This window comes from Penicillium samsonianum (assembly GCF_028829775.1).
Source record: "Penicillium samsonianum strain IBT 33392 chromosome Unknown utg000005l_segment0_segment0, whole genome shotgun sequence".
Lineage (NCBI taxonomy): Eukaryota > Fungi > Ascomycota > Eurotiomycetes > Eurotiales > Aspergillaceae > Penicillium > Penicillium samsonianum.
The window spans coordinates 3,428,498-3,451,160 of NW_026643263.1; the positions used below are offsets into that span (position 1 = coordinate 3,428,498).

The 22,663-nt window shown below is 47.7% G+C and overlaps 8 protein-coding genes across 8 annotated transcripts; 4 read left to right on the forward strand and 4 right to left on the reverse strand.

The window, feature by feature from the left end:
• Positions 1-97: 97 nt before the first annotated feature.
• On the forward strand, positions 98-1,361 carry N7471_010194 (BSD domain-containing protein; the record flags this gene model as incomplete). Its single annotated transcript, XM_057282913.1, has 2 exons — positions 98-1,016; positions 1,078-1,361. The coding sequence occupies 2 exons, from the start codon at positions 98-100 to the stop codon at positions 1,359-1,361; spliced, it is 1,203 nt and encodes a 400-aa protein (XP_057133796.1).
• Positions 1,362-1,928: 567 nt separating this feature from the next.
• On the reverse strand, positions 1,929-4,009 carry N7471_010195 (RanGTP-binding protein; the record flags this gene model as incomplete). The annotated part of the gene is made up of 4 exons (XM_057282914.1): positions 1,929-3,663; positions 3,716-3,816; positions 3,879-3,936; positions 3,993-4,009. 4 exons carry the CDS (start codon positions 4,007-4,009, stop codon positions 1,929-1,931), a joined length of 1,911 nt encoding a protein of 636 aa, XP_057133797.1.
• Positions 4,010-4,554: 545 nt separating this feature from the next.
• Positions 4,555-6,795, forward strand: N7471_010196 (translation termination factor GTPase eRF3; the record flags this gene model as incomplete). The annotated part of the gene is made up of 2 exons (XM_057282915.1): positions 4,555-6,675; positions 6,733-6,795. The coding sequence occupies 2 exons, from the start codon at positions 4,555-4,557 to the stop codon at positions 6,793-6,795; spliced, it is 2,184 nt and encodes a 727-aa protein (XP_057133798.1).
• A 436-nt stretch (positions 6,796-7,231) lies between these two features.
• N7471_010197 (pre-rRNA-processing TSR2 family protein) lies at positions 7,232-7,795 on the reverse strand (the record flags this gene model as incomplete). The annotated part of the gene is made up of 1 exon (XM_057282916.1): positions 7,232-7,795. One exon carries the CDS (start codon positions 7,793-7,795, stop codon positions 7,232-7,234), a length of 564 nt encoding a protein of 187 aa, XP_057133799.1.
• Positions 7,796-9,665: 1,870 nt separating this feature from the next.
• Positions 9,666-11,894, reverse strand: N7471_010198 (Peptidase S58 DmpA/arginine biosynthesis protein ArgJ; the record flags this gene model as incomplete). Its single annotated transcript, XM_057282917.1, has 4 exons — positions 9,666-10,856; positions 10,904-11,296; positions 11,357-11,495; positions 11,548-11,894. 4 exons carry the CDS (start codon positions 11,892-11,894, stop codon positions 9,666-9,668), a joined length of 2,070 nt encoding a protein of 689 aa, XP_057133800.1.
• Positions 11,895-13,452: 1,558 nt separating this feature from the next.
• Positions 13,453-16,395, forward strand: N7471_010199 (ankyrin repeat domain-containing protein; the record flags this gene model as incomplete). The annotated part of the gene is made up of 6 exons (XM_057282918.1): positions 13,453-13,750; positions 13,816-15,415; positions 15,464-15,842; positions 15,903-16,157; positions 16,211-16,270; positions 16,339-16,395. The coding sequence occupies 6 exons, from the start codon at positions 13,453-13,455 to the stop codon at positions 16,393-16,395; spliced, it is 2,649 nt and encodes an 882-aa protein (XP_057133801.1).
• Positions 16,396-18,044: 1,649 nt separating this feature from the next.
• Positions 18,045-18,393, reverse strand: N7471_010200 (uncharacterized protein; the record flags this gene model as incomplete). The annotated part of the gene is made up of 2 exons (XM_057282919.1): positions 18,045-18,106; positions 18,156-18,393. The coding sequence occupies 2 exons, from the start codon at positions 18,391-18,393 to the stop codon at positions 18,045-18,047; spliced, it is 300 nt and encodes a 99-aa protein (XP_057133802.1).
• Positions 18,394-20,188: 1,795 nt separating this feature from the next.
• N7471_010201 (uncharacterized protein) lies at positions 20,189-22,199 on the forward strand (the record flags this gene model as incomplete). The annotated part of the gene is made up of 2 exons (XM_057282920.1): positions 20,189-21,031; positions 21,105-22,199. The coding sequence occupies 2 exons, from the start codon at positions 20,189-20,191 to the stop codon at positions 22,197-22,199; spliced, it is 1,938 nt and encodes a 645-aa protein (XP_057133803.1).
• Positions 22,200-22,663: the final 464 nt, after the last annotated feature.

Consider the following 22,663-nt stretch of genomic DNA (forward strand, 5'->3'; position numbering starts at 1 on the left):
GCAAGCGGGGCGGTCGGGCCGTGGACGAACGCGGAGATACTGCAACCTTGTGCTTCCAAGTCTTTGACCCTCTTTTTCCTCCTGCAACTTCCCAATCATGGATATCGCCTACGATCACATCCAGGAGGAGGCATTTTCCAACAAAGAGGGAGCCCCCTCTGAGTCCAAGCCCGAGGAGTCCAACGCCAATCTCAACGATGAGCTACAAGAGACCTTTCGAGCCTTCTCCAACAGCCCGTGGGGCTCCCGAATTGGAGGATTATGGGACAACGTACGCAAGCAGGGAGAAACATACTACGAGGGTGCTCGCCAGGAGTATGCAGCTGCCAGCGAGGAAGCCGTGAAAGGATTTTCAGATCTCAAGGAAACACTGGCCGACCGGACAAAGGGGCTGTCTCTCAGCACGGCTGCTTTGACGGGCAGTGGCGAGGGACAGAGTGATGAGGCTGCCATACCTAAGGCTGCCGCAGAAGGAGCAGAATCTGGTGACAAGGGAGAAGGCGAAGGCGCTGGCGCCGGCGGAGAAAGCTTTATTGCCCGGTTGAAGGCGGAAGCCGCTCGGCGGCTGAAGGAGATTGAGAAGGCAGAGGAAGCAGCGGATGAAGCGATCCTGCGATTCGGAATGAACATCGGCCAGAAGCTGCGTGAGGCCGTTAGCATTTTGCCCCCCGATACCGATGAGTCTGGCAAGCTTCTTTTCGAGAGCAAGGATGCTGAGGGAAAGCGGGTAATTCATGCGACACGGTTCGAGGCACAGCTGCACGTTATTCATTCAAACCTCGAGAGCTTCAGCAAGGACCCGGTAAGCGACGAGTGGCCTTCTTTCAAAAAGGAGTTCAATGTCGAAGTCAAGACGGATGAGATCGCCGCCGATTTGGAAAAATACCCCGAGCTCCGTTCGGCCATGGAGAAGCTCGTGCCGGAGCAGGTGGAATACGCAGAATTCTGGACTCGTTACTACTTCTTGCGTCTCGTCGTAGAGACCGAGGAGAAGAAGCGCAAGGAACTTTTGAAGGGTATATTGAGTCCATCACTCCGGTGATTTTTGTTTCCGGTTTTAACCAGTTTACTCTACAGGTGCCAATGCCGAAGACGAAGAAGAAGTCGGCTGGGACGACGACTCTGACATTGAGTCTCAGTCTCCTTCTACTCCACAGGTCCGCTCCGGTGCCCAGACTCTCGCTCCTACCAAAGAAAACCAGAAAGCCGAGCCTCGCCGGTCAAACGACCAGCACTCCCAAGCCGACAGCGAATCCAGCTACGATGTCGTGAGTGGCGCTGCTAGCCGCACGCCCGGTAGTCCCAAGGAAAAGAGTCCCCCCGCTGCGAAGGCGGATGAGAGCGACGAAGATTGGGAGTAACTCCCTATCTCTTTTCAAGGACGCATCGGCAAGAGGATCTAAGTTGGTTCCGAGGGCGCCTGTCTATACTATATACCCCCGGAGAGCGTGGTATTGCTACTGCGTGCGCCAGCTTAAACACGGCCAATTGCCTGCTGAAGAAATCTGCTTTGGTTGGAGTTTAGGAATGTCGGGTCTTTTGTTTTTTTGGCGTTTCGGGCTTTTCCCCCTCCTTTTATTCCCAGCTCTGTTTTCTGCAACTTGCTTTCAGCGAGCGATGTTATCTGTCAATGCGGTTGATATCTGAATACACGCCATTCCTTCTATCTACATAGTATCTCAACACGGGCGATCTGACTATCTAAGCTCCTAGGTAGATCATTAGCCGACATTCAACGGCCGCTAGGGATGATGACATTCACCAGAACACGGTAACATATACATAGTAGAGGATTGGTCCGCAAGGTAGAGGAAAAAATCGATCTTGTAATGCACTCGCTATCTCATAATCATGATCATAATACATGTACAAGGCATGGTAGTCCACGAATTTCCCATTCATTTCCCATTTATTTTTCATTGAATCCGTCAATTTGCCGTGCCAGACCCTGGATCTCCATCATTCAGAGACCTACCCATCTTTTTCGAAAGGGGCGACTCAGCATACGCAGGCCTCATACCACGCTGACCACCTGGACGGACACTCGGCGAGCTTTTGCGCACCGGGGTCTCCGGTGTACTTTCCCTGGAACGAAGATGGAAGCCCTGCGACCGCCCAGTAGGCGAGTAAGGATCGCCGCCATATTGGTGGGGACCACTACCGGGCTCCCAGCCGTACTGGTAATCCTCGCCGCGGTGTTTGACGGGGCTTTCATTGTAGGGGTCCCAGCCAACGCGACGACGGGCCTCGGAGCGGAGCCGTTGGCGGTGCTGTTCGTCGCCGCCGGCGCCGGTGGTCGAGGATTCTTCCAGGAAGAAGTTGAGAAGCTCGTCGCTGATGGAGAGGTGGGATTGTTGCTGGAATTGCTGGAGGGATGTTAGGCGGAGGAGGGTTTCGAGGAGGGAGAGGGAGGTGCGGATGTTCTCGAAGTGAGGGTTGGAGACTGTTGTTGTGGCAGCGGCGGATGTGAATGACTGATTTAGGGGAGAAGGGGAGTGTGATAAATCCCCCTTCTCGTTAAGCGACAGCTTTGCCATCATATTTGGGTCGATCGAGGGTTCAGCTGCGGGTGGGTCGGAATTTTCAGCTTCGGACTCGGTATCGGAGGTTTCATCTTCGTTGTAAACTTCAAATGCGATCCATTCTGGGTCTAGTCCGGGAGGCAGACGCCATTCTTCGGGTATGGAGTCTTCATGCAGATAATCGAAGCTGCTAGTTTCCGGATTTTCGCCTCCGTTCAGCTGTGCATCGAGTTGGGATTGTTCCTCGTCTTCTGGTTCCTCCTCGGATTCTGCTTGAGGAAAGTCCTCCTCTACCTCGTCGCGTTCCATCATGCGCCGTGGCGGGAGAGCATTTAGGTCCCGTTTCAACAGCAGTACCGGGTTGTTTGTTTCGCCCTCTGTGCTGATATTGAGGATCCTCCCGGTGTCTGCGTAGAATATTTTTGAAATTTGATGAATAGGAAGAATCTCCCGGATTCCTGCCGTGGAAACGCCTTCATAGTTTTGGGGCTGTGGACCATTCTCATCGATTGTGTGGACTCGGCCGTCGTCTAGGTCTTCGATAATCAGGACTTGATAAGCGTATTCATCGGCTCCGGCTGGTCCAGGAAGTTTCGTTCGTGGGCGTTCGCCCGTAGACTGCAATGAAGCTATTGGAACACGACGCAGCTTCAAACGTGCCTTGTGCATGACTTCCTTCCACGTGGCTTCGCGGACAGATTCTTCGTCATGGGGTCGCAAGTGGCTGGCAAATAGCATGTACATCGATAAGGTAAAAGTTGGCCCTACTTGGACTGCCTGAGATGGGGAGATTGAATATTGTGTATCCCCTGCTGTGAGGAACGTGCTTGCTTGGAGGAGCCGGGATGGTGATACCGTTGCGGGCAAGTTAGTGGATAACTTGGCCCCGGAGGTAGTGATAGCCAGGTTCATCAGTGGCACTGCATCTTCAATCCGAGCCAACAGATTCTTGATATCTCTGATAATAAGCTTGATTTCTTTATCGCTGTTCACTTGATCTTTTGACGATCCTGCTCCTTTGCGTCTTAATTCTTCACATGCCGCGGCTCTTCCTAGACGCTGTCCTAGGGCTTGAATGTCCCATCTCAGAGACTTCGTGAGGGCAACAGCAGATTCCAATGACGTGTTTCCTCGAGCAGCACTAGACCAATTGTGAGCTTTCCGGCGTTCCAACCCAGTGCCAGGTGACTCACATCAACTCAATCATGTCAATAGCTGGGGCGATAACTTGTATCTTGCTTTCCAGGCGTTGTTGCAAGGAGATTAGCTCATCTCGGTCCTCACTTTTGACATTCTAACCAAGAAAAGGGAAGTGATCAGCGTCGGCTTCTTTCTGCGATCAAGAGGAACACTTACTTTAAGCAAGCGCGAGGACTGGCGCATTGCATAGCTGGCAGTTATCGCAATTCCCGACCTGCATGGCAGCTTTAGCATTGAATGGTGTCATTCCTCAGTCATTATCAGGCATACCGAATAGCATAATTCATTGCCTGCCGGGTGAGCTGTATGCAATGCACGAATTAGCTCCTCGCCCCATGGTCAGTAATATACGAGACGAACCCCAGTTAGAAAAGTATCCATCTTGGTTCAAGTTAAAGGCCAATGGCCTTTAAAATTTGTAGTGTAGATCGTATTGACAGGCGATATAAAAGGCCCCTGAGCAATAAACCACCGGGCATGGAGGGGTGCTTATCGATAAGAGAATGAAAGCTCAAAGATGAGCCCAACTCCCCGACACTTGTGCCTTCAACCTTGGAAAGAGGCAATGTAGTGAGGTCAGACAATTGAAAAAGTCATAAGCATAAGCAAACAGAATGGTTTCCTAACAAATATTCATTCACCTTGTCTCACACAACAGAAGAAAACCATTCAATATATTATCACGTGAAAAAAATAATCGCGGGGTCTTAGTCATTCACCTGTGCAAAATCAAAAGGCACTGGGGCCCCTCTTATTGACCCAACCTGTATTTGTCCAAATCCGTCTTGGTTTGGTATTTTCGTGTTAATTAGACCTCGGATCTTATTTCACGATGTCAAACCAAACACCTGAATCCTGGGAGGATGAGCTTTCCCGACAGGCTGAGGGCGTTAACCTGAACGCACAATCTCGCCCCCAGGCCCAGGCACCCTCATTCCAACCCGGCGCCGCCTCTTTCACTCCTGGAGCCTCTACCTTCGTCCCCGGACAGCAGTACCAACAGTATGCTGGCTATCCCCAGCAGGGATACCCTCAGTACGGCCAGCAACAAGCTTATGGTGGCTACCAGCAGCAGCAGCAGCAGCAGCAGCAGCAGCAGCAGCCGCAGCAAGCCTATGGCCAGTACAACGCCTATGCCCAGCAGCCCGGTGGCTTCAGCCAGTACAACAATGGACAGCAACAGCAGCAATACGGTGGCTATAACCAGCAACCTCGCCAGAATGCGCCTGTAGCAGCACAACAGCAACCCCAGGCTGCAGCACCTGCTCAGTCCGCTCCGCAGCCCGCATCGAATGCGGCCCCGCCCAAGGCTAAGGTTCTGTCTATCGGCGCCACTTCCTCCAGCGCTGCCCCCAAGACCAAGGTCCTTTCGATTGGCACTCCTACCCCGGCAGCCAAGCCTGCTGACACCACCCCCAAGGAGGCCAACGGTGATACTAAGGGCTCCGCTGCTGCTGAGGCTGGCTCAAAGGTGGCGGCCACCAAGGGTCTTGACAAGACAGACAAGGCCGCTGCCACTGGCAAGTCTTCTCCCACGCCATCTTCCGGCCGCTCTAGCCCCGGACGTTCCAGCCCAGCCCGCGGCGAGACAGCCAAGCAAGCCCGTGAGGCCAATGCCGTCGCAAAGTCACAGCAAGCTGATGTTGATGACGCAACCCTAAAGGAAATTTACGGTGAGCGGAGAGAGCACGTCAACGTCGTCTTCATCGGCCACGTCGACGCTGGCAAGTCCACCCTGGGAGGTTCCCTCCTGCATGCCACTGGCATGGTTGATGAGCGTACACTGGACAAATACAAGAAGGAGGCCAAGGAGGCCGGTCGAGAGACCTGGTACCTCTCGTGGGCTCTTGATTTGACCCAGGAGGAACGTTCCAAGGGTAAGACAGTCGAGGTTGGTCGTGCCTTCTTCAAGGTCACCATCCCGCACCCGGAGGGTGATATCGAGCGTCAATTCTCCATCTTGGATGCTCCTGGTCATAAGTCCTATGTTCCTCATATGATTGGTGGTGCGTCTCAGGCCGATCTTGGTTGTTTGGTTATCTCTGCTCGTAAGGGTGAGTACGAGACTGGATTCGAGAAAGGTGGCCAGACCCGCGAGCATGCTTTGCTTGCGCGAAACACTGGAGTTTCCAAGTTGGTGCTAGCTGTCAACAAAATGGACGACCCCACCGTCGAATGGAGCAAGGCCCGTTTCGATGAATGCACCGTCAAGGTCACCAAGTTCCTGGAAGCCCTGGGCTACAAGAAGTCGGATATCTTCTGCATGCCTATTTCTGCCCAGCGCACTCTCGGTATCAAAGACCGTATTCCCAAAGATGTGTGCGATTGGTACGACGGTCCGTCACTGCTCGAATACCTGACTGCGTTCGAGCTCCCCGAGCGTAAAATCAACGCACCGTTTATGATGCCGATCAGCGCCAAGTACCGTGACATGGGTACCATGGCAGAGGGTCGCATTGAGTCCGGTATCATTAAGAAGAGTGGTACTTATCTCATGATGCCTAACCGCGAGGAGGTTCAAATCTCTGCTATGTACGGTGAAACAGAAGAAGAGATTCCGACTGCCAAGGTTGGTGACCAGATTCGCCTGCGTCTCCGTGGTATCGAAGAAGAGGATTTCTTCCCTGGTTTCGTGCTCTGCTCACCTAAGCGCCCCGTTCACTGCGTATCTGCTTTCGAGGCCAAGATTCGTATCTTGGATCTGAAGAGCATTCTGACGGCCGGTTTCAACTGTGTCCTGCACGTCCACTCCGCTGTCGAGGAGGTTACTTTCGCCTCTCTTCTTCACAAGCTCGAGCCCGGCACCGGCCGCAAGAGCAAGCGCCCTCCCCAGTTCGCCAGCAAGGGCCAGACCATTATTGCCCGTCTCGAGATTACCAGCACCGCTGGTGCGGTTTGTGTTGAGACTTACGACGAATACAACCAATTAGGTCGTTTCACCCTGCGTGACCAGGTATGTTCTCTGCACACTCTTCCTAATATTATTTCTCCGCTAACATATCACTTTTAGGGTCAAACCATTGCTATTGGTATGATCACCAAGCTCATCACTGCCGAGACCGAGGCCCAGTGAAGAGCTTTTGCCACCAAGGATACCTGAATGTCCATATTTTCAAAAGTGCAACAAACCACAAAACAAAAGCGATGTCAGCGATGTTCTTGCGAAACTATGAACAGGGAGGTACGGGTGGGCAGAAGTCGCGTAATGATACCACAGACAGTCCACAACTGACGATGATGAACATTTCCTTTTCCACATTCTTTCTTCCATAGACTTTGCTCTCTATCTATGAATCCAAGCGGTTGAACCGTGTATGGGTTCTTGGGTTATCTTCAGCCATATAGGGGGTATCCCACACAAGCCGGATCTGATGAACGATCAATCATTGGTAATAAATGCATCTATGTAACTAGAACAGGATATCTATCCGAGGGGTGTCCTGCGTGCAGGAAACCGTCACCAAGGCAAATGGAATATAAAACAAAAATATTCAATAAAAAGCCCGAATCTACCTCTTCTTTCCAACAACCTTCGTAAACCCATCATCATCAATCTCGGGCTCAGCCCGCTCCCTTGGGGCCCGCACCAAGTTAGGCGCCTCATCCATCTCAACGTCCCCTTCCTCACTCTCATCATCCGTCTCCTGATCCTCATCCGCAGCCTCAACCCTCTGGAACTGACCCGCAGCAGAGCGATTTTGGCTCTTCTTCTGGAAATTCTCCAACATCAGCTGGATAGTGCCGAACTCGCCGCGATCTGTCTGCGTCTTAAGCTCCATGATCATATCCGCAACGTCCGCGGCGCTCTCGTCGTCCACCGCCACATCAAACTCGTCGTTCATCACTTGGACGAGCACTTCCTCCAGGTCTTCGGCGTCGGTCTCGGGTCGATCAGCCAGCATCTCGGAGATTGCACCGCAAAGCCAGTCGCGCTTCTCGCTTGAGTTGGGGCCGCCCCAGTTTGACTGCACGGCTAGTGAGAGGGCCGGCCAATTGTTGAGTGTGAGGGTGATGGCTAGGTCGAGGTGAGAGGCGGCATCTGTGGCCGGTTGGGGTGTTGAAATTGTCGCCATCTTGGAGGGCTGAGTTTATATGGTTGTTGAGCTTAAGGTGGGTTTGCGATTCTTTTTTGGGACGACTGATAGTACCCCGCGGTCTCGGTGGAGAAAAAGACTTGCTGATGGAGTGGGCAAGTTTGGTTTGGGGGGTAATGATGGACAGTTGGCTTGTCTTCTTTCGAGTCTCTCTGCAATCGGTGCCACTGTAGTGCAATTGAGTTCACTTAATATGTACTAGTATGTCATGTATCTTGAATTTTTTTTTTAAAGAAAAGATCCGATTAGATATGATAAGGTCAGGTGATCAAGATCTTGGCATATTCCAAGATTGCCAAGGTCCTCTAGGGCCGCGAGTACAATAATGTTTGCTTTGCGCTACGTTGCAGAATTTCAAATGACATGAAACCTTGAACAAAAAATAGTTGAATCTTTATCTGGCAAATAAGCTACACCAAAAAAAAAGAAAACTCCGATAGGGGGAATCGAACCCCCGGCTGCCGTGTGAGAGACGGCGATGTTAGCCACTACACCATATCGGATATTGGATGTCAAGATTTACAACAAATGGTTTTACAACTCTTAAATATTAAACCCTGGCTCATAGCATCTTCGGGCGTGGTTCTACTCTATGCCCCCGTCCCGATAACTCTTGTGATTCGAGCTACAGGAACGACCTGTATGCGCCTAGAGTAATCACAATGCGACTCTAGGCTGCAGCTTGATTCTGCACCATCCCCCAAATTTATTGGACGGTTATTTATAGCCCGTAAATAACAAGGATATTTTAGTGAAGCCAGTTACCTTATAGGCTTATGGAAGGAAGCGGCTATATGTAGGTATGCAGATGCCAAAAGACCAAGAGTCAGGTAAAATGCTGATATCCCAATGATGATAAATCGAGACCAATGCTAAGTGTGTCGCGTGATTCGCGCGGGCGATCCTTACCCTCATTGACCTTGGTCACCCATTTCTTACGCGCGCGGTGATTTCCCCAAGACCTCTGGACTGGTGTTTCTAGCAGATCAGTCAGTTGCAGTAACTGTCATGCAAGATATGTGATGATACAGGTTGGGACATATATACAAACTCTTTTGGTTTCAAACTTTCATTCTATATTACATTGGCTCCGAAATCCAATCAAATTTCTATATTTCACTAATTCAACCGAGGCAAAAGCCGAAGACACGCCGTGTTATCGAGGGTGATCTTGCTTGTCTACCATCTTACTGGGTACAAATTATGGAGATAATCGCATCTGAGTATGTAGGCCAATAAAGTGTTATATTGACACGGCGTCAGTCACAGCGGCAGGGACTCAAGGCATTTGGTAAATTAATTCAGCCACAGATACATGTCAGCGGTTGGAGCGACTTGTGCGTGCGTATTCGACTAGAGAACCCACCTACTCAGCATCTTTTGGTCTCTCAATAGAGATGATTGTTCCGGTAAGTGATGTCTCCACAGATATATTATTGGTATTAATAAAGCCCTAGATCTAAGCACGGTTATAAATGTTAACCATAAGCACTACTCCGAACTAAGTGTAAAGCAAGGAATACGGCAAGCCTACCTAGTATTCCATGGATATAGGTAAGTGATAATGGGGCTTTCGATAATTTAAATCAGAATGGATGCAAGATAGGATGTACATTGGAGAACGGAGTAAAGGTTAGCAGCTCGTATACTGCTTCGAAGGCCCCTTCGTCGTCGTTTCTATCTTCATCGACAATAGTAGAAGTTCTACTGGAAGATGTAGAGGATGATAGCAAAAAGGAATTAATCAAAAGTGATGCCAAATGTGGAACGCTTAATGTAGTACAAAGTAACGTGCCCATGTGGAAGCATTTTAAATAGTGCTTCCTAGCCTGCGAGCCACAATTGGCACTCAAGAATCACCGCGCCTTAGGCGAGTAGCCCAGTCGTAGATGAATTGGCGGTCTTTCGTAGTCGCAGTTGACAGGCGTTTCCCCTCAAACAAACCGCCGGTTGTAATCAAGTGCAATAATTTAAAGCCAAGACACGGCCGATCGTCTAAGTCGGAGCCATCGAATACGGCCAAGCAATACTGGGGGTTAAGCGGCTGGAGTGAGCTCTCAGGTGTCTTGAAAAGAGCGGCTCCGTGAAGGAGCTGATGCTTTCCCTCTTTGAGACAGTCTTGCAGGTCAGAAGACAGAGATTTATTGGTAGCCGGCATCCTGCGTAGTTCACTCGAGTGAATGGATATAGGAAACCGAAGAACCCCAGGAGAACAGGTTTCTAGTTTGTCCCAGATGCTCGATACAAAATCTCCATGAGAGGCTTGCTTCACCCATTCACAGGATGGCTGCACAATGAAATCCCCTTGAGTTACCCATAACGTGAGTCGTAAGTTCCTACCAGCAGCTCTCAATGAATGCACGCCAGATAGTTCAGCCAAAGGAAGGACTTTATCCGGGTTTAGATCTGCATAGACAGACGACAAAGGAAGCTTAGTTCCAGCCAGACGCTGCAGAGTACTTATTGCACTGAATGATGCCGTGATGCATGAGATTTTTCGTACTATATGGAAGTCGCTTGGCCGAAAGTATGATTGGAAGGAAATGTGAGCACAGACAGACTGATCGCTGTCAAGAATTGGATGATTGCTCGTTGTACCGGTCCAAAGCAGCTGTAGACGACAAATAAATTCCGCCGTGACCAAGAGCGGATGCTCTAGATTGAAGAGATCCAAAAGTTTGATAGCTTTCTGATTGACTTTATTAACCCCCGAGCCAGGTGGATTGAGAATCGCAATCAGCTTTTCCGTCACATCAGGGAGTGTCAGATGGCGGAATGAGAAGAAAACCTCATTTGTGTCTCGAATGACGGATTGTCGCTTCGGCGGGCTGGAATACTCAGGCTGCAGTTTTTGGGTATCACGTTCATGCAAAGTAGGCAGAGAATTGCTGATTGTTGTGTTCATTTTACCAGAAAGCAATCTAATGACCTCATTTCGATGGATATTCAAAGCCCAGTCACATATAAAGTCAACAATCAAACACAATTGCAGCGCAGAATCATGTCTCTGAATGCATCCGTGCCAAAGGTCGATTATACGCTGCCTTGGTGTCAGTCAGGGATTTTGGCCTCTTCGAAGAACCTTACTGTTTCATCTCCTCTTGGAACACACGCATAGACTCTCCATTCATCCCCACTGAAAGCCAAGAACCAAACTAAGCTGTTTCCCTCTGGCTCTTGCCTTCTTTTTCTCAGAGACTTTTGAATATCGACAAGTCTTTTTATGGGGAACGCAGTCTGCTTCTCGATAGCCGTAAACCCAGGTGTTTGAATCTCAGACTTGGCTTCGAGAATCAGAAAAGGAAACAAAATATGCTCTGCATCCTTTACTGGACTGGAAACTAGCCTTGAATGGCCTTGGAGGGCAGCGCTGAGTGTTGGTGATCTCTGAAGCCCGATGATCATATCGGGGAACTTGGTTCCGATCTCAGGAACGGAAAGGTCGTTGATTCCTGCGTGCAGCTTTCCGGCAAATATTGACTAGCAAGCAAACAATGTTAACCATCTGATCTTCTGGGAGATTGAATTTGATGGACTTACCCCATGTCCATCGATATCGCTTTCAATGCACCGACAAATACCCACTCCTCCCTGCGCTGTTTGCACTTTCTGTCCCCCATTTGGCGTCATCGGCAGCGTACAGGAATCGGGAACCCATCGTCGCTGTTGACATCTCCGGCTGAATCAAAATCAGAATCGATCCAAGGTTGCGTTTTCGATGTTTCACCTACCACTCTATGTCTTCCTCGAAACGGGATAGTAGAAGGAACTCTGTCTTGGACCTCCAAGTAGACTCGTTGGCTTCAATAATACGGCAATCATATGCAGCAGAAACAAGACGGTTAGCCTTGTTTACCGTTTTCGCCCTTTGTGTGCCCTCCGGAGTATTGGCTTGGATTTGCCCCAAGTAGGTGTTGTATTTAATGTCTTCGATTTTGCGGATGCTGGTGAATATGGCTGAATTTTGTTCCGGCCAACTTGCCTGCGAGACGGGCCCTTCGAACTTGATCTTGTGTTTATCAATCAATTCCCGTTCCTCCTGCTTGGAGAGCTTCCTCTTTCTAGATGATTGCTCCATCGCGATATGGATATTCGGGGGAAAACAAACTTTGGTCAAAAGCGCTACAACTTCAAGATATACGAAACCGCAATTTTGAAAAATTCGAAGCGATGGGGAGGGAACATTGCGCTATTTTTGAACCATCGTTGTGCTAAATATGGTCCAGTGCATAGCCGCCAATGATGCAGCTACTTGACATCCATGCTAGTTCATACATTCTCACCAACTCAAAGTGGGGTGAAGCGGAGCACAGGCATATCATCGGGATGCCCGTGTCCTATGATATCTCGAACTCGATGTTAGTCTCTGGTCGCTTGTGTGAAACTAAGCCACAGCAGGGGTAGTTCCCAGCCCCTACAGGTAGCGTGGGAGGGGAAATGGGACAACCTTTTCTTCCCGCGGTTAGGAAATGTCAATCTCTATCTAGCATTAATGTAATCAACGTTAGTAGGAGAGTCCATTATGAATATTCGGGTTTATTTTTTGGCTTTTGGTGAGGGCGTGTTTACGGAAACTTTTGCGGTAGAAGACTTTACCCTCAATGCTACATTTCATCCGTAATACAATAGAGCACTAGTCAATAACCACAAATCAAATGGCCGAAGATATTCTGATGGCGACAAAGCATGGTCACTTCTCTACCAAAATCTTTCAAGACCTAATCCTTAGTAGGATCTTCTAAGTTTGACTAACTCCGGGCCTATAAGTTATGCTATGTTGAAGCGGTATAATGATGGACACATCTTAGGATACTATATAACCTAAGCTTTATTAATCGCTTTCCACTAATCAACGAATCACGATTCACTAATGCCTATTAACGTCCATAAAATATAACCTATTACGGAGAGGTGACTTTACTAGTCCTTTTTTATAAAATCTTACTAAACCGCGTTAGAATTCTCACACGTTAAGGATAATAGGACTTAGCTAACGAATAAGACCTCTAAGATATCTACTAGTTGTTATTAAGCTCCCTTAGAAACTACTACTATTACGCCTAAGCTAGAAGTATAGAAAATGTCGCATTTACTAGTTATGTGTTTTGGAGAATTGCATGGCTTTATGTCGCTAGATTGGAGCCATAAATAGAATTAGTGAGAATAGGGTTAATACAATACCGGAGTCGATATTTCAAGTGGTCACATACGTCGAGGTTTTGACACTTTTTCTGCTGGACATAGGTTGATTAGTATTTCCGCTACCACAATTAAAACCTGCTTTTATCTTAGAGTATTCTACGCATCCTTTTACTTACTACAGTACTCGATGAGCATTCCACGGTAGAAGCAACAGCGTGGCACTGAGATGTCTTATTTTAGGGTACAACACATCATGCATGCCAAGTGAAAACAAAGCGTGGCGGCTACGTATCACACTTCACAAGATGTCACAGTCACAACTCCAATTAGCCCCTCCTTTAGCTTCTTGCCTTAGAAGCAGATGTACTATTAAACCGATAGTAATTTCTTTCCTAACGGGCCACAACGCTTTAAACCTCTTTTTGAAAATCTCGTTTCGACTTGAACTCTGATTCCATTGCGGCCGTCGTCCTCTAGGCATTTCTGAAGACAAAATGCCAGAAAGTCCGACCGGTCAATTCTCGTCTTTCAAGTCTCCGGCCGATGTAAAGACCTGCTTTCTTGATACAATTCAAAGAAAGCCATCGAGAAAGAAAAATCCCCGGGCGTTTCGAATTTGGAAAGAAGATGTTCTCCAACAAATAGAAGACTTTTTGAAGGAGGATTTCGATATCAACTTTTGTGACCGCGAAATATCAACATCACCTTTATGGCAAGCGACAATGCGACAGGAAACTTTTCAGAAGATTTTGGAAAACACGACAACACTCGTGAACCTCTCCGGGGAGGACGGTAAGACTGCTCTGTTCCTGGCAGTTGAAGGGATAAACGCGACGTGTTGGAGCGCCTAAGCAAAGTTGGAGCCGAAATTGACTGCATGGATAAGAAATACCGCACTCCCCTATCGCACGCAGCCGAGCGGGGGTTCCATGAGACTGTAAAATTTCTTGTCGAGGAAGGAAATGCTGATGTCGATTCAAAAGATTGCGAGCAGCTTACTCCATTACAATGGGCGATCAGTGGTGGACGTACCGATATTATACGATACTTATTGACAAAGGGGGCCGATGTCAATCACAGGGATCGTCTTGGCAGAACACCATTACTTATGGCAGTAGGACCAAGCTCCAGTGTTTCAAAATCTCAAAAGGAAGAAACCATCAATCTCCTTATGAAACATAAGGCAGATCCTAACTCCGCGGACAATGAAGAAAACACCCCTCTTGTACTTGCAGTTCGTCACTCAGATATCACAACTGTTGGGCAACTGTTAGCCTCGGAACACTTTATAATTGATGTGAACCAGTACGCAAAAGGTCGAACGGCACTGTCGTTAGCAACGGAGCTAGAACTTGTGGGTATCATGGAACAGCTTATACCAAAGGCTGATGTCAACCTCGGGGATGACAACGAGCTGAAGAGAACACCGTTAATATGGGCTGTTGAGAAAGAAAAGGGCCTTGCGGTGATAAAGTTGCTCCAGACGAGTGGGATCAAAGTGAATAGCTCTAATGCGCAAGGGCGAACTCCCTTCTCGCTGGCTGCAGAAAAGAAGTGGGTTGACATCATGCAGATGCTTTTAAAGAGCAAGGCTGATCCCCACGAAGAGGATAAGAACGGCCATACAGGATTTTGGTGGTTCCTAAGAGCTAGATCCGGTCGTCCGATAATTCGCGCCACCCTCGGTCATACATTCCCAATGATGTATCGCAGCAGTCTTGTAAAATTGATGGAAGTGCTCGAGCACCTGGAGCCAAATCGGCAGGACTCTACTGGCCGCACTTGGTTATCTTGGGCTGCTGAGTATGGCGATCAGGAGATTGTCGAATTACTCTTGGGCTATAAGAACACTGATCCAAATTTTCGCGATGGAGTGAAAGGAAATGAGAAAAAATTTGCTAGGACTCCAGTGATTTGGGCAGTGGAAAAGCACCACGAACGTCTAGTGCATTGGATGATTGCAAAAAATAAAAATGACTTCTCGCTGAATTATCTGATTCGTCAGTTTGACACTCTAAGAGAGGAACTTGGAACGGACAAGGCATTGCACATCGTCAAAACATTTATCTCCTACGGTGAAGTGGAAGGTCTCGGCTTTACAGGGAGAGAGGGCCCAGAGGGAAATACACCTTTGCACCTTGCCTGTCTTCAGGGAAACGAAGAGATCGTGGATGCCTTGTTGAAAAGTGAGGCATATCCCAATCCCAGGGACTCTATGGGCCGATCATGTCTACAATACGCTTTACGTCCCCAAAACGAGATAATTGTCAGACGGCTTCTTCGATCCATGTCTGAACTCGGACATGTGCAATCAAGTGACTGGTTTCGCATTACGGAGCAGAACACTTGTTGGGTTCAAGTATACAAACTCGGTGACTTGAGAAGTGGCTTTGACTGGAAATTGACTGGCAACCTTCGACGCGACCAACTGTTATCAGAAGGATCTTCGAGAATATAGTGAGTAATTCATCCGCAACTTGCCTCTATATCCTGACTTTCTTCCAGTCTCTGTACGCCGCAGAGTCCGTGGACTCATGTACCAGCCCTGTTCGATGCTGAGAATAATATGAGATCTGAAAAAGAGAAATCAAACGATATTCAGTACATCCAGAAAGATTCTCCAGACTCTGTTGTGTCCTACATATCAATAAATTTTCCTCTCCAAGACCGGTTCCTTTCTGAGAAACATGGGATGCGTCAGGGCCCGTGGGGCATTGCATGGATTAGAAGGCCGGGGGCAAAAGACAAGGTCACATTTCTAAGTAGTATTTCAGATGGCTGTATTCCTGCATCTGACAGCCACTTCTTTCGGCTGTTTCTGAGGGATCTCAAAAATCAATGGGTCATTGCTTGCTCGATTGCCAGCGTGGGAATTGAGGAAATAGTGAGTTACTACGATCTAGAAGGCACTACGAAAATTTCTGACTGTTTTGGGATAAACCAGCAAAAAGAACAATTGGAGCAAAGGGGCCGAAAGTCTACATTGATTGATCAAATTGCTGACAATGCATCGATTCGAATTAATTTCCGGAATTGCTTGCGGTCACATATCAATAGACTAGGCCACCAGGTCAAGACCGATCAATTTTTCACAAAAGATGCCCGAACAGAGCTCACTGCTCTTATTGATGAAATTGGGAATGATGCAACCGGAAGACTAAATGACATGGAACGTGCAGTTCGTGAATTGCTGCAAATGGTACGTATGCTCATGAAACACGTTATTTTTGATTTTTGACACTTAGGTTATAGGAACTTGCTTGGGTTTCAAAGAACGAGGCAGCGAGTATCAAACGTCTTACTTGGATTACCGTAAGCGCAGGCACAACCGCGCAAGATTTGACGGTAGTGATTTGTGGCCTGACGCTCTTTCTATCTAGTTCATTTTCCTTCCTCTGATGTTTACCTCTGTGAGTAGTCCTCAAACCAGAGATTAGGGATCCAAGTGGGCTTGAGGTCTCGGCTAACAAACGGATATAGAGCCTGTTTGGAATGAATGTAAATGCACTTCAAAGCAATCCTGATTGGAAATGGTATCTCCTTTTTGGGGCTGTATCTATTCTCCTAACAGGGAGCATATGGCTCATTTCCAGAATTATCACTGTGGGTTCAGCCGACTGTCCAATGATTTCCGTTATTGTGAGCTAACTCTAGCATATTAGAAATGGAGTGGCAGGGGCTGGGATGAGGTTTGGGGGAGATTAATGCAGAGAAAGAGAGACCCATCGCTTCCACATTGCCTAGCTTAATAGCAATTAGATAGCAAGATGATGAGCTCTCTAGCTCTAGTCTATGATGTTCCATATGCCAAAGTTGAGCCAGACACCTTTAAAATTGATTCAAATTTACGCTGCAAGGGTGGAGGGGTAATCGTCGTGAAATACCTTAGAGTATTATCTAGATGCATAGAACATCGTTTACCCAAGTAATTGTCGCGGGATTGGGTACTTACGTTGACGCATCTTACGAGAGCAAGCTTGCTTCACCTTAGGTCTACCGGTGGGAGTCAATGGAGAACGGAGCTATGTGAATGAAAGTACGGAGTAGGCAGAGGCCACTTAAGAGATCGCAGAGTTGACGAGTCGTATGTGGGATAGTTATAGTGGCGGAACTCGGCGATACGGATCAATAGCGAAATTGCCTCACCAATAATACATGCATAGAAGCGTAGAGACAGAGATATTATAATAGGAAATATGTTTCTGAAGCGATAGAGTGGTGTGAAATCCCACACCGGACCTTTGACTTTATCTAACATCCGATATGCGAAACCAAAAATCGGATGGATATCCGCGCAACCAAGGTACACTGAACATTCGAGAGCAGTAACTATATATGTTTTTTCTCCGTGTGGCTCCTTATAATTCAAAAGCGGAGAGAATTGAGTATATTTCATGTATAGTCAAAGTTTAAGAAATCAAATAAATTGTGTATCAAAGGACAAACGATTAAAGTCATCAAACCAAGAATCTCTGATCCACTTCTCAACTCGTTAAAGAAAAATCTTATAGCACTTTGCCATATGACCTTTATACCACGAAAGAGGCTCTCTTGATGCTGACCGGTCCAACCATACTTCTCTGGTGGCTGGAGTGCGGAGCCAGAGTGTATCAAAAATTTACTCCTAGCCTGCTAGATCCTGCAGTAGCTCTACGTGGTGGAGAGACATTCGGTTTGTATGCGGAACCAATTAATTCTTCGTATTACGATAAGGCGTAGGAGTGGCCCTAAGCATGTTTTCTACCCCGGAGATACTATAAGCCTAGAGACATCGTGGGTTTTGTCTCAAGTGAGAAGTGGCTGTGATCTGACTCGAGCTATATAGAATATCAAAGCTAATATTGGTAATAAAAGCATAATATCACAATAAGCACGAGCGTGGATACGATCGGAAAAACTAAATTTAGGGAATTATACGACCGCCTAGGTCTGACTTCCGATTTCTGGAAGTCTTGATATACCTGCGGGTGCGCAACGTGGAGCGATCAAAGGAGAATGGATGCGGAGAGGAGATATTATAGCAGGCTACTTATTATCAAAAGAAGTGATATAACCGATCCATAATTCTGTTACACCTTTAGGCCTTTCATTCCAAAAAGGCATTGAGCATAACTTCATTTTCGCCTTGTTGAAAGTAATATTGACCACCTTAGTTCGCTAGTTAGTAGTCGTCAATTATTTGGCATGGTTCGCTCACTATCACCGCGAAGAATAACTTCCTTATTAGGGCCGAAATCAACATCAGCCTTAACATGCCTGATCTCCTTGTATTCCTGTCCATTTGAGGTATCAGTGCGGAAAAGAGTAAAGTCTCTAATATCTCCCGTGACACCTTTGAATCGAGTTTCAGGCTCTGCGCTATCACTTAGGGCTATTTTCGAAATATCGAATGCCGCCAAAGTGATATCATCATTGACAAATTTTGCTCTAGGCATCGTGTAATATAATATTTGTGGTTAGAATTATGAAAAGGGCTTGATGAGGATAGTGGCGAGGCAGTGGTTGGGATCTTTTCGAACTGTCACAGCTCCTGCTAAGGATGTTGCGGGCTGGATGTCACCAGCTCTATATAGCGTATTACGTTGAATTTGTACCGTCATGATGATCAGTGCTAAGTGCTACCTGCCTACTGTACATCAGTCATGATATCATCACCAGTTCTGTGTTAGGTCTATTACCCTAGAACATTCCATGGAATTATACGGTAATTTACACTGACTGATTAGATACCAAAGTCCAATACCTAGGTACGTTCTATACCACCATACTGCTAAGCAGGGGTTGTTTTTGAAGTAACCTCATGCGGGTTAACGTAGTTCCGGGTATGGGCCGAAAAACAAAGCTCGAGTGAGTGCATTCTTTGGAGTTAGGTGTGTTGCTGAATGGTGCGAAGTTTTTGTATGGTTGGGGTCAGTATCGGCCGATTGGGTTTGAGGTGCTATACAGAGCAAGACATCAATGATGTCGATATTTACTGCGATTCTGAGCCCCTGACGCTTACTTGGCGTTGGAAAACAAGCCGTGGTCTGGGGGTAATCTGTTGTCGAATTCTACTGTGTGTGAAGGCACTTGTTGATGCACCTATGCTCCCTGGTTGCATCTATATTTCAAGCTACAATTCTGGTTTCTTCTGTCTGTAGATGACAGAATTGAGACTTTCTTTGTCACATATTAAACTCGCATTCACCGATTTAGCTTTATCTTGACGCCATCCTGAGTGATAGATGGTAAAAGCTTCAATTATATAAACCATCTCCGCCCATCTGGAGAGAAAATATCTGAAGCCGCTGAGATTGCAAAGAGCGAAGGAAATGCATTTATTTGAAGCGATGAAAAAGTTTTAGAGGAGCTGGGCGAAAAGATATCGAACAAGTAGGAGATGGGGCCACGCAGAACCAAGAAACGACCAGAGAGAGATGATTGAAGGAGGGAGAATCTATCTCGGAGTTCTAGACCTAAAAACCAGGGGTTGATGCTTGAGACATCAACACAACACCCAAGGTTTCTGGCAGCTTGCACCAATACAACACGAAGCCCCAGCTCGCAGATTAATTTAACATGACTTCCAGCGCATTAGAGTCCTCCAGTGCCAGACACAAACAGTATTATTATATACGAATTCCGCTATCCTTAGTAGTTTTAGCTAGTAGTCTTAATTCTCTAGAGCGAAGTATTATAACTAATACTATATAACCTAGTTTACCCTTTCGGTTTAGCTATCGGTTTAGGGCCGGAATGTAGTAGAAAAGCGTAGTTTTATACTACCTAGATAGTATAGTTTTCTCTAGAATTTACTTACAAAAAGAGCGAACCTCGATTAGATACGATACTATATGAATCCAGCCCACAGAAATGCCAGGATTTGTCTAACTCTTAGAGTAGACAATCACGAACCAGCAGTCTGTATTGAGAAGTGGACTCCAGAATAGAGGACTCCATCGCTTCCAGATTATCCGGGTGACTAGAGTGTCAGACCAGATAAGTGTCACAAAACACCCTCTTATCATACCATTCGAAGATTTATTCCTCCGTCCACCATCTATACCCGCTGAAAGAGATATTCAAATCTCACAACAAGCCCTTCAAGAGATTGTAGAGACAATCTGGGAGCTTCAGGGCTTCTAAGCGGAGATGTGATCGGCCCGCCTTTCTTTGGGATTCTGCCGCTGATGTCATCGCCATGTTTCATCTTCCCCGCGCCCGCGACATCAAATAGTCAACACCATCACCATGGAAGACCCTCTTATTCAAGCACTGCCTCCGGCTACGGACTACCTAACTTATCTTACTCTGTTGGAGTATCAGTTAACCCCAGAACGTCTGCCGCTTTTGCACACTCTCCTGCAAGATGAGAAGCTTACGACGAACATCGGCTGGGATTTAGTCAAGCTGCTCCTGCCCATGCTACCAGCGTCCACAGAATGCCTACAGGATGTGGCTAGACTAGGCAACCCCCGAGAAGTAATCTTGCGCGTCTCTGAGTCTCTAATGCATCTTCAGCCGGAGGACGAGGACGAGGATGAGAAATTTGATCAGGGGCTGCCCCTGCACATCCTACAGTTCAATTGCCTTCTCGGCATGCTCTCGGTACTTCACACACGGATCCAGACAAATGCTCCAAGTCGATTCATAGCAACCTCCCTCCAAGCAGCACTGGAAGCGTATACCACAATGGCGACCAATGAGACCACCCTAGCCTTCCTTGAGTTCTTCCGCGAAGTGTCTCCTTCCAAGCGGCCTGCGCCACCTCCTAGAGCTGCTAGCGAGTCGAGCATACTGAGGGTTGCCGCTGCCTCAGCCCCAGACCCCGAAGCTGAGGTATCCTCGCCCTCTCCATCTACCGATAACGAGGCCCTACTTGTTCGGAAATTCATACAGTTCGGCTTGCTTGAACTGCTGAAGTCATACCTCTTGAGTTTCTCCAGCCCCATGGATCCGGGAATGTCGTGGACCATTCGGATGCAGGAACACCTGCATCCGGATCTGCGGCTACCCGCCGCCCAATCGCAGACTGAGGCATATGGATCGACCAAGGAACTCAAGGAGCGCGATATGATTATGGGAAAGCTTATGGTAAGTGAGACCAAATTATGGACGGCACCATGTCAAATTTGACGACGATTAATCTGACGTTGCTTTTGTTAAGGCTTTATCACGAGACGTTGGAATTGAGAACGAGGAACTCCTGTCAATCATATCCGGATCCCCGACAGATCAAACCGCCCAACTTGATTTCGATAAACCACCAATAAACCCCGATCAAATTCCGCTAGAACGCCATGGTTCACTCCTACTATTAGCGGCTCGGGCTGCAGGCGCAACCCTCTTCGCCACTGGGCAACCGCCCCGTCAGGTATCTGTCTTCCCTGAGCTGGCTCAGATATTTAACAACTTTGTCGGCGGGTACACCAATCTTGACGAGGTGGCTTTCGGTCAACCCCATGCGCTTCTCGACTCCCTGCTGGCTTTGACCGTCTACGCTCTGCAACAACCCATCGAAACCCCGTCAAGCGATACCGAGTTCAAGGATTTCGTTGTCATCTTGACTGCATGCACAGCACGCCAGAGCCACGGCATCGTTCGCCAGATTCCGGCCGCCATTGTTCAGAGCCACCCATCGCCTGAGACGCGGTTTAAGCTCATACACAAGATCTTGGAAGATGGCAGTCTTGCCTCGGCGCGGGATAGCGCTATCGCATGGCTGAAGGATGAACTACTCCGCAGCCCCACCCAATCTTCCGACAACGTATTCCAAGATCCGCTCTACTTCTGGGCTTTATTCCCGGCACTTTTCAAACCGGTCACTGCCGCCAACTCAGCATCCGATCTCGTTGCTAGCTGGTCTCGTCTGACCCAGACTCAAGGTCCACCACTTCATTCAGCATTGAATCTGTACTACTTGCTGCTTTCCTCGCCATCGCTACGCGACCAGCTTCATCTCGAGAAGACCGCTAAGTTCTTCCGCGGCCATGTTCTGACTCCTCTCCGGCAAGTATTCCGGAGCTTCGAGGATGATCTCACCGCCAAGGGAGGCGAGGGTGTCATTGAAGCTGCAGTTGGAGAGGAAATGTGCCAGATTGGCAACGCGCGGTCTGTAGGAATTATTGGTCTTACACTAGATCAAATTGAGGAGACATCCAACGATGCATTTGGTTCCGATGAAGGGGATCTGGGTGAATTTTCTGAGGCTGAAGAGGCTAAGGTGTCTGAGATTCGGAAGAAGACTGATATCTGGAAATAAGTACAGGTCCAGGTTACTTGTACTGAATTTTGAGTAGATATGATGTTCCATGAATGAGCGTTTTAATCATCTTGTGCATATCCATGGAAGTCTACGCTGAAAGCGTGTAAATTAAAGCATATGATTTTGGTCCAACATACGGAAGCACTTCCAAAATAGGAAGGTGGCCACTAGAGACTTTTTTCTCTAACTACAGTTTAACTACAACAGGAAACTTCCAAGGAGCAAAGATTCTTTGAGGCAATGATCCATTCCTATCAACTACCATGACCGATTCTAACTAAGAAATAAAGCCCTATCCACCCAAACCACCCACCAACAAGAAACCAAAGGAACCCGCACCACATTGAAAAAGAGAAACACTATCAACCGATTTAGAAGTAGGTAATGGAAATTCCCCGAATGTAGCTGAAGGAACATAAAACAAGTCCGTTTCTAGGAAACCGTTGTCACCCGGATCGTCC